General features: G+C 31.7%; 1 protein-coding gene across 14 annotated transcripts in view; it reads left to right on the top strand.

Moving 5' to 3' along the window:
- Positions 1-16,384, top strand: part of CYRIB (CYFIP related Rac1 interactor B) — a 203,044-nt gene that overhangs the window by 114,501 nt on the left and 72,159 nt on the right. For all 14 annotated transcript variants that reach the window (XM_074202269.1, XM_074202268.1, XM_074202270.1 and 11 more), the window contains one exon: positions 9,623-9,661. In XM_074202269.1, coding sequence (XP_074058370.1) covers positions 9,623-9,661 — 39 coding nt within the window. The remainder of the gene's footprint in view (positions 1-9,622; positions 9,662-16,384) is intronic.

Below are 16,384 nucleotides of genomic sequence, written 5' to 3'. Positions count from 1 at the left end.
GATAAAGCACCTTATATCATACTGTATATGTTTTGTACATTATAGTTGTCTACTTCTGTACAGAGATGAGAGAAATATGTTTTATCCTTTTCCAGGAAATCAAGATTAGTTATACAGTTAGTCTGAATTCACCTGCATTTTAGTGTTTTTTAATTTATGTTATTGTATTTATTGTGTATCTTTTATGTTTTTTTCCTCAGATTACTGCTCCTTTTTTGCCTTTAGAGTTATTCAAATTCAAATTCAAATATAAAATGGGAAATAATAATTTTAAGGGAAATCTAAAACTCTAGAAGTCCTTGTATAGTCTTTATGTGATGCTGATTTTTAGCTGCATACCATAAACATAATGATACACAAATTGGGAATTCATTGACACATTGCCACTCAATGAATCCTGTAATATATTTCATTGGAGTATCCTGTTGCTCATCATGGATTTATTCACGATAGTTTGGCTTTAATACTGGGGGAAGGGAGTTTAAAATAAAAAAAACATACAGTATTGCTATATTGTTTGTTGAAAAATTCTGTTTTTGTGTAAATGGAACTTAAAAACAGGAGAGGGAATTCAGTCAGTATCCATACCTCCCTAGGTCATTCTAGCTCTAAATAAAAGGTAGGATGTTAATGGATGACCCCTACTGGAATTAATTTAACATTACAAGATGTCCTGATCAAGAAATAAAGAAAAATCTCAACTGTGTATAAAATTACACATTTGATTACTTGCCTAACCTATGGGATAAACAAACTGGCACTTAAATACTGTTGACTTGCCTTGGGAGACTAGAGTGGCTAAAAGTCTTTGAAAAAGTGAAAAACTTAATTTAGTGGCATTTTTTTTCTTGTAATCATTGAGATCAGTTGCATTTTTACATAAGGAATTCTTTCTTTTATGGCAAAACAATAATTTTTTGAAACAGATTAAGTATGTTAACTAAATGCCCCTAGATTTTTTTTCTTTCATATCGTTAACTTTATCTCAAAGGACTAGTTCATTTTATTCCCTATATTCATGGCTTTCATCTCTCCTGGTCTTAGAGGGCATGGTATCTCTTTTAACTAAATTGAATCCCACCATCAGTGCCCTTTATCCCATCTTTTTCTGATTCCTTAGTGTCTTTACTCTGATACTTTGTCCCCAATATCTTTGTTTTCTGTCTTTTTAATGTCTTAATCCCTTTTGCCTTTAAGTTTGTTAAGATCTGTTATTTTGAAAAATTCTAAATCCTGCAGCCTTTTATATGATTGGCTTGTTTTTCTTCTTTCTGGCTCTACCAGACTCTTGAATTATACTGATAACCTCCATCCCATATCACTTATTCATAATTTCTATTTGACAAAACTTGGGAGAGAAGGGTACTAGTTGATACCTAAAATTTGTGTCTTCTTTGAAGAGTTTTTATTAAAAGAACAATTCTCCCTTCATTCTTTAGTCTAAATAGTTGGAATTTCTACTGCATATCTGTCCTTCCCAATAGTCAAATCCAGTAGCCTTTTATTAATTCTTATTCTTGATCTCTCTACTACATGAAGCACTTTTGACCAACTCTCCCTTATCTTCATTCCCTTAAGATTCTCTTAATTTATCCTATTTTTGTTTCTCTTACTTAAAAATGGTATTCTGTTGACTCTTTGTCCTTTGACTTGCCTCTTCTTTGTGGGAGTTTTCTATGCCTCATGTGTGGTTTGTAACACCCTTAAATAAATTTCAGAGATTTCTCAAGTTATGAAGGGAAAAAGTCTTTATTTGATTCTCGATAAGCAGACCTCTACTCAACTGTATAGATGGGAGAGTAACACAATGAGACATGAACAGGAACTATATATATGGTTCCTAACATGATTCTCCCCCCCCCCCCGACCCATCCTCATTAGTTGAGAATGTGATCTTCACAATCTAAGGGCATAAGCTAATTTAAAGAAAAGCATATAATCCAAATAGAGACATGTATCTCCTTCAACCCTGAGGAACATATGGATGTTTGGACTCAATAGATGAGGAGCCAGATCAGTTTGCTCTTTACATTCTGATCATGATAACATTCACTGACATCCCAGAAGTTGCTTCTCAGGGGAGGAGGGACAGAAGAGACATAACTCATAGCTTAGCTTATTCTAAATCTATAATATTCTTCTGAAGAAATATCAGACTTTATCCCATTCACTCATTTTTTTGACCTTTAACACATTTCTTTGTATTGCCTTCTTAGGAGAGTATTCTTACATTTTCCTTTATGTAGATAGCACTTAAGGTTTGTAGAGTGTTTTATGTACATTATTTCATTTTATCATTGGAATCACTTTATTTCAAGCTAAAAAATTTAACTTAAAATGAATCTTTGATCAATTCCTTAAACATTTAAATTCCTATTATGTATTCCAAGTCTCTTTTATGGGAAAGATACAAAATATAAGTAACACTGATGCTTCTACCATTGTAGAATTTACACTCTAATACTAAATTGCTCTTTCTTCTTTATAGGCAGTTAATCATGCAAGTATAATCATAAAAGTTAGAGATTACAGGCACCTTTAGAAATTGTTTAATCCCTATACTTTGCAAATGGGGAAAAATGATTTGCCCCCAATAAGAAATTAATAAGCACTTGAAATTTGAACTTCACATTCCAGTGCTTTTTCCATTATATTTCTACATTTCTTTCTAGCTTTAACTTGCGTATCTCATTGGAATGTCTCATATAGACAAATTGGTTTAATAGATTGTCCCTGATCTTGGGGTCAGAAAGGCCTGGAGTCAAATAGCAGTGTGATCCTGGGCAAAATAATTGAACTTTTTTGACCTTATTTTGTCTATCAAATGAGGTGATTCGATTTGATGACTTTAAAGTTCCTTTTCACTTTTAAACCTTTAATGTGTAAATTTTACTTCCTTTTTATCCCTTGGATTGTTGTCCACTACCATGTTCCAGGCAAACTACACTACCATGTTCCAGGCAAACTACATTTAGATTATTTGGTTAAATTCTGGAATGAACTTAAGTACTTTAGGATTATCTAGAAGAGCAATGGGATGGGTGGTAAATGAAAATATTTTATACAAGGAGGTTGAGGATACTATTACTATTTTAACTTGTTTGTAGAAGAGCTTTGTAAGAGGGGAGTGTAATGAAATTTGGTAACTGACTTTTGACTGTTAAAGGGTTGTCATGTGGAAGGAATTTTAGGCATTTTCTCATGAAAGGAATGACAAGATAAATGTGATGGTCAAAAAATTTTAATCTAGAAATTAGTCCATAAAATATAACATATAGGAATGTTGAGACTAAGGAGAAGACACAGAAGGCTGTTTCACAAACCTAGTATTGACATTATGAGGACCTGGACTAAATAGCATAATGTTGCTTCTGATTGACTATAGATGTGGAGCCTTAAGATGATTTATATTTGTTTTGCTTTTTTCCTATTTTTATTTTGTTTTCATTTTAATGTGAAAATGGTTTGAATGGTCTGAAATAAAACATGTTAGTACATGCTGCATGGTCCATTTATTGTAATAATTTACTCCCAAATAGCTTAATTTTTAAAGAGGTTTATTGTATATTATTCAAGTTTTCTATTTTTATTTTTTTTGTATTTTCATTCCATACTCCCTATAGTGATAGAGTAAAATAACTTGAACTATCCTGAATTTTTCTTCCTTAAATAGTTCCTTTTTTGTTTCTTTTATTCCTGAAGAGCACCAATTAAAATAAAAGACTGTATCTAAGCTTCACAATTGATTTATGTTTCTGAGAAAAAGCAGGTTAAGGGATGTGACTGGACAAATGTTACAGAGGGGTTCAGTTTACATTTAGAATTTCCTTAGTTTTTAAAAATCAGGGATTTGGAGAAGCTACTTTGACTGAAAGGAGAGTTGACTCTTCAGTACTTTCTTGTTGGGTGAGTATATTAGGAAATACCATAGTGGCTTTTCCAAACCTATTCATTCCCCTCCTCGAGCTTCCATAGACTACCCCTTTTCCCTATTCTTTCAGCTAAGACTCTGGCTGAGCTATTTCATCTGAAAAATTGAGTCCATTTACTATTCCCTTCTCATTTTACATCAGACAGATGCCTTCCCATTATTTCCTTTTTTTACCCCCTCTCACATGAAGAGGTGGATTTTTTTTTTGCCAAGGTAAGTACTGCTTGTGTAAGTGATCCTATTCCATCTTGTCTTTTCCAGCAGATTACCCCTTTATCTCTACTTTCCCACTAATCTTCAGTTTTTTCCTGTGTACTGTCTACTTTCAGACTGCCAAAAACATATACCCATGTCTGTTCCATTTTTAAGAAACCCTCATTTGATTTGTTCATCTGTGATAACTATTGCTTTCCTATTTATTGCTTCAGTCCTTTGAGAAAAACCTTCTACAATTTGTTGCTTCAGCTTCCTTTCATTTCATTTCATTTTTTAACTGCTCTCTCCAAAGTTATCAATGAACTCTTAATTGCCCAATTTAATGGTTTTTCTTTTTTTGGTTTTTGTAAGCAAAAGTTCACACAGCTAGTATGTATCAAATTTATGAGGCTGCATTTCGACTCAGGTCCTCCTGATTCTAGGACCAGTGCTCCATCCACTGTGCCATCTAGCTGCCCCCCAGTGACTTTTTCTTAAACCTTATCATTGTTGAACACTGCAGTCATTGATTCTGTGAATTAACATTCATTCTCTCTTTCTCTCTCTGTCTCTCTCTCTCTCCCCCTGTCTCTTCCTCTCTCTCCCTCTCCCTTCTCTTCCCTTACCTCTCCTGCTTCCTGCCTCCCTTCCTTCCCCAAAGTCTAGGTCAACATTTGTCACAGGTATATATGTAAAACCAAGCAATGCTTCCATATTTCAGTTCTTCTTCTGGAGGTGGGTGTAGCATCTTCCTTTGTAGGTCCTTTATAGTTGATTTAAGTATGCATATTATTCAGAAAATTTTAGTCATTCACAACTCTTCAAACAATATGGCTGTTACTTTGTATGACTTGAATCAATTCATTTTTCTCTTCATTATTTTTTCCATATTTTTCTAAAATTAACCAACTTATTTCTTATGGTACAGTAGTATTTTGTCACAGTCATATTTAGTCATTTCCTAGTTAATGAGCATCTCATCCCCTTAGTTTTCAATTCTTTGCCACTACAAAGAGAGTTACTATAAATATTTTAGAACCTCCAGGTTCCTTTCCTTTTTTCCTTTTTTCCTTTTTTTCCCAGATCACCCTGGGAAAGAGATTTAATACTGATGTTGTTGGGTCAAATATTTTATAACTCTTTGGGCATAATTTCAGGTTACTCTCCTTGGCTTTTTATTTATTTTTGTTTGATTTTTCTAGTTCTGAGAAGGTAAGGTTCAAATCCTCCACTATTAATAGTTTTGCCATTTATTTTCACCTGTAATTCATGTAGATTTTTCCTTAAAAATTTGAATGCTATAGCATTTGGTGCATATATTTTAGTATTGATATTATTTCATTCTCTATAGTACTTTTTTTTTGTTGCAAGGTAATGGGGTTAAGTGACTTGCCAAGGTCACACAGCTAGGTAATTATTAAGTGTCTAAGCCCAAATTTGAACTCAGGTCCTCCTGACTCCAGGACTGGTGCTCTATCCATTGCACCACCTAGCTACCCCCGCCATGATGCTTTTAAAAATAATGTAGTTTCCCTGTTTATTTCTTAATTAAATCTTTTAGCTTTTAACTTTGTAATCATGATTGCTTACTTCTGCTTTTTTAAACATCAGGTGAATTCTACTCCAGCTCTTTATTTTTACTCTATATGCTTCTCATTTTTTATTTTTAATTTTTTTGCATCTCATTTTAACAGTATTTTTGCATATAATATATTGTTGGGTTTTAGTTTTTGATCCATTCTGCCATCTCTTTTCATTTTGTGGGTGAGGTCATCCCATTTATATTCAAAATTGTAATTCATAGTTGTGTATTTCCCTTTATTCTATTTTTCTTTACTGTTTATCCTACCAGACCACTACCCTAGTGGAGAGGATGTCAGATATTTACCAACTGGCTCCCAAGTTGTTTTAGGCTGAATGACTGCTTTAAATACTATTAATTGTTTCTGCTAATTCTAAAATTCACTTTGAGGCATTATTTGAAGTTATTTGGGGAAAATTTGGGAGAGCCAGGTAATTTCCTCATTAAACTATCTTTCTATAGTTCCTTCTCTTTCCTTTGACCTCTACTGTTTTTATTCAGTGAACTCTGTCTGCCATCAGTTCAGTTAGCCTCTCTTTATAGGTAATTCTCAAATCTACTCAACCCCATCCTTTTCCTAGGCCTTCACTCTTTTGTTTACAACTGGTGGAATCTTGAGCTGGTTGTTCCATAGACATCTTAAACTCAACGTGTCCAAAAGTGAAATCATTATCTTTTTTTTCCCTAAGCCCTCCACTCTTCTTGAACTTCCTATTATTGTAATGGACATTATTGTTCTTCCACTAGGCTCATAATGTAGGTGTCCTACTCAACTTCTCATTTTCACTTCCCATGCTTAGTCTATTGCCAAGTCCTATTGATTCTACTTTTATGATAATCTGATATATGCCCACTTCTCTCCACTGATCCTTTTAATACTGAGGTGCACTCCCTCATTATTTCATGCCAGACTAACTTTAGCAATAGCTTACTCATCTTCCACTTGCCGTCAAATTGATCTTCCTAAAGTGCATATCCCCATTATTCAATAGACTATGGTAGCTCCTTTTCTATTTTATCTTCTAAGATAGAATGCAAAATCCTCTGTTTGATTTTTAAAATTCTTTTTACTGTCTGGCCCCTTTCTGTGTTTACTATCTTCTTAGACCTTACTAACTAACCCCCATATATTTTTTTTAGTTTAGGTTTTTTTTTTTTTTTTTTGCAAGGCAATGTGGTTAAGTAGCTTGCCCAAGGCCGCACAGCTAGGTAATTATTAAGTGTCTGAGGCCGGATTTGAACTCAGGTACTCCTGACTCCAGGGCCAGTGCTCTATTCACTGTGCCACCTAGCCACCCCCCTTAACTCCCATATATTTTGCAGTCCAGTGATATTGATCTTTTTTGCTTTGCCTCATGCAAGATATTCCATCTTCCATCTGAGTGAATTTTAATTGACTGTTCCATTTCCTAGAGTGCTTTATCTTTTTGTCTTGATTAGGATCCTTTCCTGGTCCTGCTTAATGCCTTCACTTTCAGAGTTTATTGTGTGTGTGTGTGTGTGTGTGTGTGTGTGTGTGTGTGTTTCTTTTTCTGTCTCCTTGTTTGTACATTTTCATCATGTTTTTTCTACTATTAGAATGTGAACTCACAGAAATTAGGGACCAGGTTTTTGCTTTTTATTCTTTCATCAGCATTAAGCTCAGTACCTGACACATAGTAGGCACTTAATAATTTGTTGAATTGAATTGAATGAATTTGCAGCTTTATAACGTGTACCCGGTGCTTGTTGTATCTTTTGGTGTCAGGCACCTTAATTCTTTTTAGTTTAAATTTATGATCCTGAGGTACATGTCAACATTTCCCTTATTTGTAGATACTCATGATGTTTCTCATGTAGTTTACCAAAATGAATACAGCTTTCCAAGAGTGGACTTACTGGAGTAGAGAACAGTGACACTCACCTCCCTGGCTGTGAACTTCAGTTTTATTAAATCTAAAGTTACACTGAGTTTGCATTTAAATACAAAACATATATCATTTCTCCCTTCTACCTCCCCTCTCCTCCACAGTGACAAATAATTTTAGATAAGAAATACATCTTGCCTCTGAGGTGTTTATAGTCTAGTTAGGATAACGAAATAGAGACACAAAATAGTTCTAATTAAGTGTTGCATGGGTGCACAAAGTTTTGTGGCTATCTAGAATGAAGACTAGAGCGAGGTAAAAATGTCAATGATGAAAATTATTCAGATGAACTTATTTTAGAGTTTTTCCTATATATGATGTATTCTTAAGCATAATTGCTTCTTGGCAGGGCAGATTATTAGCTAACCCATAGAAAGATGTTTATTATCCATTTATATCTTGATATTTAGTACAACTAATAATATTTCAGCTACAAATAAACTCCATTTATATTGTTTTTAATGGGAAAATGTTTTGCTGAATATCACTTAAGAATGCCAGGAATAGTTTCTCTCCCTTTAGTGGTAGGTTTTGTCTTATGGGATATATCCTGGGAACTTATTAACATTCTATATCTACCTAAGAGAAAGTAGATTTTAAAAGTTGATCAAGCTACAAGTAGTCTGAATTTGAGGGAAGCTACCATGGATTTGATGTAGGTTCTGATTTTTTGTGTATGTAGTTTTGTAAGTTGAGTCTTCATAAATTGGAGCCCTCTGTTTGCAAGCATTTCAGCATCGTATATTCTTAGGTAGTTTGTATTTTATAATATTTTGCTATAACATGAAATAATCTTGTAATATGAAAAACTTTGACAATACATAATTGAATTGAATTTAAAATTTTAAAAGCTGAAGAAAGCATCATACTCTTGAGAGGGATTAATTGAATGATTAACATTTTGAGTTGCTTGATGAGGCTAATGAGAGAAATTGTTTGTAAAAATGTTAACTCTGAACCCAGTGGATTGTATAGTAAAAATAAATTAGAAAAAGCAAATCAGTTTCTTGGATACGGCCTTATTTTCTTTTGAAACAAATTTTTGCCATTGTTCATGAATTACACTGTGCAGAGAAGTTTTATCTTCTGGTGGCTATTCTTATAGTGATTAGCTTTTCCAAATTTAGCTAGGTAGACTGATCCTTAAATAAAAGACACATTCTGTTGCTGGGCCTTCATCTGGATTGGACCTATCAGATTGAATTCTGTTAGGATAATTTTTAAGAATCCGGAGTTCCTTGTGAGGCATAGGTTGCATTAATGGCATTAGAGGAAGAATAGAATTATTTCAGAGTGTGTCTAGATATAAGATATTTTAAGTATAGTTGAACTATTAAATGATATTGCTGTAACTACTAATTAAACTTATTAGGTTAACTTAAAATAATTTATATAAACAGAGTTAAATTTTAGTATTTAACATATTTCTTTAACCAGATTTGGTTTCTCAAACCAAATCAGATGCTTACTCATTGTGAAATACCTAAATCTTTGACAAGCTTGTTTAAGTGCATCGATCATTTGGGTGGCAGTGTAAGAAATGCAAACTATTGAAACTTAGAAGAATACCAGAGACTTTGAAACATTCCTTTATGAACATTGGTCCTGGTGTTTTCACAATGAATACTGTATTCAGTTGAATTTTTCTCATCTTGTTTCCATCTGGTGTCTACTAGGATATTCTATAGAAATGTATTGAAACAATGGCATATAATTGTTTTTTGTTCATTTTTTAAACTGGGGTTTGTCTTTTAGCTGTCATATCCAACAAGGAATCTGTCTAGTGAGCAATAGTCAAGTAATTGTATTAAACGTTACAAAATAAATAATTTAAAATATGGTGCAAAGATATATATACACACACACATATACACATACATATATACACATATATAGTTTAATAAACTAGAATTAGCTTTATTTTTTAACTTATCTTTTTCTAACTTTGTATAGAAGCAGAGTATTATTTCAGAATTTTCCTTTTCTTTCTTTTTTTTTTAATAACAGATAGAGGGACAAGAACAGAAATACCAGCACTGGCTATAGGTAAGTAAATCTTTGTTGGGTATATTATTATTCAGATAAACATAAAAATTCAGGTTTTAAAAATATTATCTAATTATAATTTAAAGGAAAATTTCCTTTCAACTAATATAGAACTTATTAAAAATGCTGTTTTTAGAGAATGAACTTTTTTGAAATCTTGACTTAAAGGAAGAAATATAGTAATTAAACTTAATTTGTCACAACTTTTATTTTTTGTCCTGCTTTTTTTAGAAGAGGATAACTGAATTAATTTCAATATCCTTTCAACTGTAAATAATATAGTTAGTAAGAGAAACTTAAGTTTTACACTTTTAAAAATTCTCCTTTTCCTTTTGGAGAGCTGGTATGTATTTGTGTGTGTTATTGTGTCTATACTTAGACAAAAACAGACACATACACATACTCAAATGAGAGACCAAATGACTTTGCCTTGATTAAAATTGGTAGTTTTGTACTGATGGTAGTTTTGTATCTGTGTTTACTTATTTCTCAGTATATAAAAAAAAATGGTTGCTCTATAGTATGTTTCACAAGTCATTCTTTTGACCAAAAACCTAGGATTCATTTTGAATCATTTTCTTATTCCTACTCCTCAATTTTACATCTTGCACTGGGGATGTTAATTTTTTTTAAAACATCTCTTAGCAAATGGGGTAGCTATTTAGATGTTTAAAAACTTTTAATTACCTTATCCCTATCATATGTCTTAACCTAAAATCAACAGAATATCTTAGTTTTCCAATACTAATTTTTATTCAAAACACAAGTATTTCTTTTGTCTGCTATGGAAGCATGCATTGTATACTTAATATTTTGTTTAATAATTTGATTGGTGAGAAATTTCTTGGTGAGAAATTTGTTCTTTTATACCTTTTTTCAGTGTGTAATTTTAAAAATTATAGATATTGTTTGTACTTTACACTTAATAACCCAGTATTTGAAGTATTAATATCCATAAAAGTTAATTGACTTTATATTCTAGCTAAATAATTGCCTAGTATACATTTTTAAAGATTTTCCCCACTTTTTTTTTCATCCTTTGAAGTATTGGTCTCAGGGCAGTAATGGTTACAGAATATTTTCTTCAGTTTCATTAATATGAAAATAAAGAGCTATGTTCACTCTAGTAGATCTTAAACAGAAGAATTGTAATGCCCACTCAAATATGTTGCACTTGGGATTTGTACATATTGCACATGATGTTTGTTAATTGATCAATATAGAGAAAGTTTTTTGAAAGAGTGGTACAGTTTCACGAGTGGTGGCACCTCTCAGCCATACAGATTGCATAATTGTTTCACAAATTAAATGGTGTCCAAAATTAGTTCATTTATTGACTAATATTGTACTGAAGAGCTTCTCCAATCGTAGCTAAGTTGGTTCTTCGATGACAAATATAAGACTAGATTTCACACATGAAATCTTTCTATCTTGATAGAATGTTTCTGTAACTATTTTAGTGTATGTTGCTCAGGAAAGGCTACGAGGTAGTCTCGTATAATGGAAAGAGACACTTATTTGCATTAATAGTCAGAAGACCTCTTATCTCATCTTTTATAGTCATTAACTTCATAACTTTGGATGGGCCACTTATCCTCTTTCGAGTTTGAATTGTGATCTCTAATGGTCCCCTCCAACTAAATTTTATCATCCTAGTTAATTTTAATTAATCTTTTGTTTCTGGGATGCTAATGTAGAAAATCTAATGTTACAAAGTATGTAACAATTATGTGAGATGACATCAAGTCCTCCTTGTTTTGGACCTTATAAAACATTTTTGTTTTCAAAAAGCTTTACTTTGACAATTTATTAATTGCTGTTATCAGAGAAATTCTATTGAAATACTTCATTTACCCAAATAGATTAGACTAGAATTGTGTAATAATTTTGTTATATGTAGTATATTAATTCTTGAAGATGGAGATTACATTATACACACTTTAGATCCTCTGAATTTCTAATAGAATTCTCAGAAGTCCTTGAAGTTATCTTCCTCAAGGATATAAGAGTTTTTATCTACTCAGTGACAAATGTTTATTGGAAATCTATTATGGGGTTGGAATTGTGTCACAGGTGGTGTGTTAGATATAAAGAATACTGAGTGTCTCAGTTGGAGAATATAATGGGGGAAATATGGAATAGACATGCTTAAGTTAAAAACTATGTGTAGAAATAATACTCTCTTTTTTAAGGTTTTTGCAAGGCAAATGGGGTTTAAGTGGCTTACCCAAGGCCACACAGTTAGGTAATTATTCAGTGTCTGAGACCGGATTTGAACCCAGGTACTCCTGACTCCAGGGCCTGTGCTTTATCCACTGTGCCACCTAATGGCCCCTGAAATATACACATTTGAACAGGCATCTTAAATCTCCTTTTTGCATTTTTCCTTGGAATTTATTTCAAAACTGTTAAAAAATAATATGTAGCTTTTTTATTTTTAAATAAGGTTAGCTTATTTTATCCAGCAGGGAAGTAGTAGATAAAGGGGTTAAGCAGGAGAAGGTAAATAAAAGGGAGGGTAGATAAAGGGAGGCTACAATCAGAAGTAAAAATAGACTATCAAAGACAGGATAGGATAAAAGTGAGGTGAATAAATATAAAAAAAACAGAATGGAGGAAATTAAAAAATTAGCAATCATAACTGAGTTTGAATGGAATGAACTTAACTCATAAAACTGAAATGGATAGGAGGATGGATTAGAAACCAGAATCCAGCACTATATACTTGACATAGAATTGTTTCAGTTAAAGAAAAAATATCCATTGTGGAAATTATGATCTCAGATAAAGCAAATGCAGTATTTTACTTAAAGAAATAAATAATGAAACTACATTTTGCTAAAAGGTACCATGGATAGTAAATTAATAAATAGAATTGGACATATATGCATGAAAAGGCTTTGTGGAGTTTAAAAAGGTTTGAGAGACATTATTTCTAGGTAATTTAATCCCTCTAACAAGGCCAGCTCATTTATTGATAAAAGAATGGGCATTTTGTTATCTGTCCTTCATAGTAATGGACTTACAGTTTAATATACCCTTCGAAGAATAGGTGTTCCTGAAAAGTGGCAATCAGCACTGACTGGTTAGTAAGTAAAGAGAGAATGAATGTTACAGTGAGGATCCTAGTCTTGGTCACAGAAACTTATCAATTTCCATATCACATGGTATCTGACAAAAGGGAGGATCTACATTTTCCTAGACCTGTCTAAGCAAATACAATGAATGATAACATACCCTTTAACCTAAACCTAGAATTTTTTACTGTCTGATTAGATCTTGGCCTGAGTACATCTTTGAGGGAGATTTCCCACTTTGATTAATTTCTGGATGAGAAAGTATAGTAGGGGGAAAACCTTGATCCTAATACAGTAATTAGTTATTATTAAATAATAATTTCTCACCTAACATTTAAATTCTTAAGAAAAAAAATAAATTGAGTCTTAGGAAGGAATAGTAAAGCTATGATACTAAGGAACTTAGGTTTATCCCTCTCAGAACTATATAAATATATCCATAAAGTAAATAAGAAAAATTTGAATAGAATATTTCAAAATATGGTAGTTCTCTGGAGAATATTGAATGGGAATAGACTGGATTATATATATATTTCTCAGCTCTTCATGACAGTTGCACAAAAATTGACCATTTATTAGTACATAAAAATATTTTAATCAAATACAGAAAAGCAGAAATATCAATTGCATCTTTTCTTGACCATAATACAATAAAATTATATTCAGTACAGGGATTTAAAACATAGATTAAAATTTAATTGGAAATAACAGTTCTATAGAATGTATGGATGAAAATGCAAAACATAGAAGCAGTCAATAATTTCATTAAAGATAAAGGCAGCAGTGAGTCAACACACCAAAATTTGTGGGATGCAACCAAAACAGTACTTAAGAGGAATTTTTTTTATTGCTAAGCAGTTTCATCAATAAAAGAAATATAATTTTATATTATTATATATTATATATTATTTATTATAAAAGAAAGATAACTTCAAAACTTAAAACTTAAAAAAACAACCAGTAACACCAACAACAAAAGACAAAATTAGGAATGCTGAAAATTAGGGTAGAGATTAGCTATATTGAAAGTTAAAAGTAAGCATTCATGGAACTAATAAAACTAGGAGCTGTTTTTTTTTTTAAAGAAAAACTAAACAAAAAAAGCAACTCAATAAAATGAACTTGTCAATTTTTATTTTTAAAAAGGAAAGAAGAAAACCAAATTATCAGTATCAAAAATGAAAAAGATATTCATAGACAGTGAAGAGGAAATAAAAGTAATTATTTGGAGCTATTTTGTCCAACTGTATGCCAGTGAAACTGATCATCATAGATGATACAAAAATATAATTTGCCCAGTTTAGGAAATAGGATGCTTAATCTAAGAATTGAATAAGAAATAAACAAACTTCCCAAAGGGAAAAAACCAAACAAATTCAGGACCAGATGGATTTACACACAAATTCCATTAAGTATTTGCAGAGAAATTAATTCCATTATTCCATAAATTGTTTGAAAATATCAGTAAAGGAATCCTACCTAAAGTCCTTATGTGACCATATTATGTGTCATTTAATCCAGAGAAAGTCAGAACAGAGAGAGGGAAGGCTAGAACAATTTTCCTATGGAATATTGAGACAAAAATATAAATGAAACACTATTAAGGAGATTATAGCTTTATATCATAAACGTCATGCATGTGTATGCAGTGTGACCAGGTTAGATTTATTCCAGGAAAGAAGGACTGAATCAATACTAGGAAAACCAAATGAATAATTGACTATATCAGTCACAAATATTCTAAAAAATTATAAGATATTTCAACTTCTGAGAAAATTAGCACTCATTCCTTTTAAAAATACTAGTCAGTGAACCTTTCCTTAAAGTGATAGTGTCTACCTAAAACAGAGTTCCTATCATCTGTAATGGGGATAAACTTGAAGCCTTTCCAGCAAGTTTTAAGTAAGAATATTTATCGTCATAATTATTATTCATTTTTGTTCCAGAAATGCTACTTAAAACAATAAGGGAAAAAGAAATTAAAGGAATAAGCATAGGCAATAGGGAAAGGCTCCTTTTTGCACTCATTATAATAGTGTACTTAGAAGAACTCTAGAGAGTCGGCTAAAAAACTTTGAAATAGTTAACAATTTCAGCAGTGTTGCTATATATAAAATAAATCAGCACAAATCATCAACATTTCTATATATTACTAGCAAAACCCAGTTGGAAGAGATAGAATTAGAAATTCCATTTAAAATCATTACTAATAGTATAAGCTATTTGGAAATCTATCTGGGAAGGTAGGAGATTTAGCAGTACCAGATCTTAAACTTAATTCCAAATCTGTAGATAGGAAAATAATTTTGATTGTTTTCTGAGTGAGAAAAATAATTAGGTTCTGATCATTGGAACATATTCATATTAGGTGTATAATAATATGCCAAAGCAAACGAGTTCATTCAAAGTCCAAAAATTGTTGGGAAAACTGAAAATAATCTGGTAAAAAGTAGGCATAGATCAAGATTCCACATCATATTTCAAGGTTACAACTCAAAAGAGATACATGATTTAGACATGAAGGAGGATTGATTAAGCAGATTTGTGGATTATCGAAGAAATTACTTGTCAGATCTCTGAAAAGAAGAGGAGTACATGAGTAATTGAGAAATAGGTTCATGAAACAGATAATTTTAATTACATGGCAATTTTAATTACAGAAAAAATTTTGCACAAGATCAGTACAACTAAAATTAGAAGAAAAGCAATAAGCTTAAAAAAAATCTTTTTTTAGCAAGTTTATATAATAAAACCATCATTTCTAAGCTATTTAGAAAAAGGAGTCAACCTAACATGAATTAGAACCATTTCCTAATTGATATGATATAGTCAGTTTTCAGAGGAAATCTTGACTACAAATAGCCATATGAAAAAAATATAATCACTTATAATTCAAATTAAAATAACTGCAGTTTCACCTCATAGTCATTTTGGCTAAAATATCAGAAAAGGTAAATGATCTGCTAGAGAGAATGTTTGAAAACAGGTACTTAATGCACTGTTGTTGGAGCTGTAAATTAGTTTATCCATTCTGGTACTGTGCCCAAAACACTATTACACCATGTATACCTTTTTGACCTGCCAACAGTACTGCTGGGGCTATATCCCAAAGAAATAAAAGAAAAGGAAAAAAGGCCTATATAGAGAGCAATTATTTTTGTTTTTATTTTTGGTGGAGGTAGAGAATTGGAAACTAAAGAGATTCCTGTCATTTGGGAGAGGTTGAAAAAACTGGAGTTTAGGAATACCATAAAATACCAATGTGTTGTAAGAAATGAGGGGATGAGATTACTTATAAAAACTTAAATGTGCACAACTAGAAGAGCCATTTATACAATGACAATACTGTTGTACAGATAAAAACTTTAAAAATCTTACTGTGATCACTACCATGGTCAATCACAACTTCAAAGAACTTATGATGAATCATGCTGTCCACATCCAGCTAAAGAAATAATGGACTCAGAATTCAGATTGAGAAATTTGTTTTATATGATTACATTTTTGCATTGGGTTTTAGTTTTCTTACCTTCTCAATGAATGGGAGAAATAGAGAATTTCTAACTGAAAATAAAATTTGTAAAAATAATAGAAAAAATCCATATATTTAAAATACTCATATTTGGATAGTATTATTACTGTCTCC

Source organism: Macrotis lagotis, chromosome X (assembly GCF_037893015.1).
Source record: "Macrotis lagotis isolate mMagLag1 chromosome X, bilby.v1.9.chrom.fasta, whole genome shotgun sequence".
NCBI classification, from domain to species: Eukaryota; Metazoa; Chordata; class Mammalia; order Peramelemorphia; family Peramelidae; genus Macrotis; species Macrotis lagotis.
This window is presented reverse-complemented; position numbering and strand designations above follow the sequence as displayed.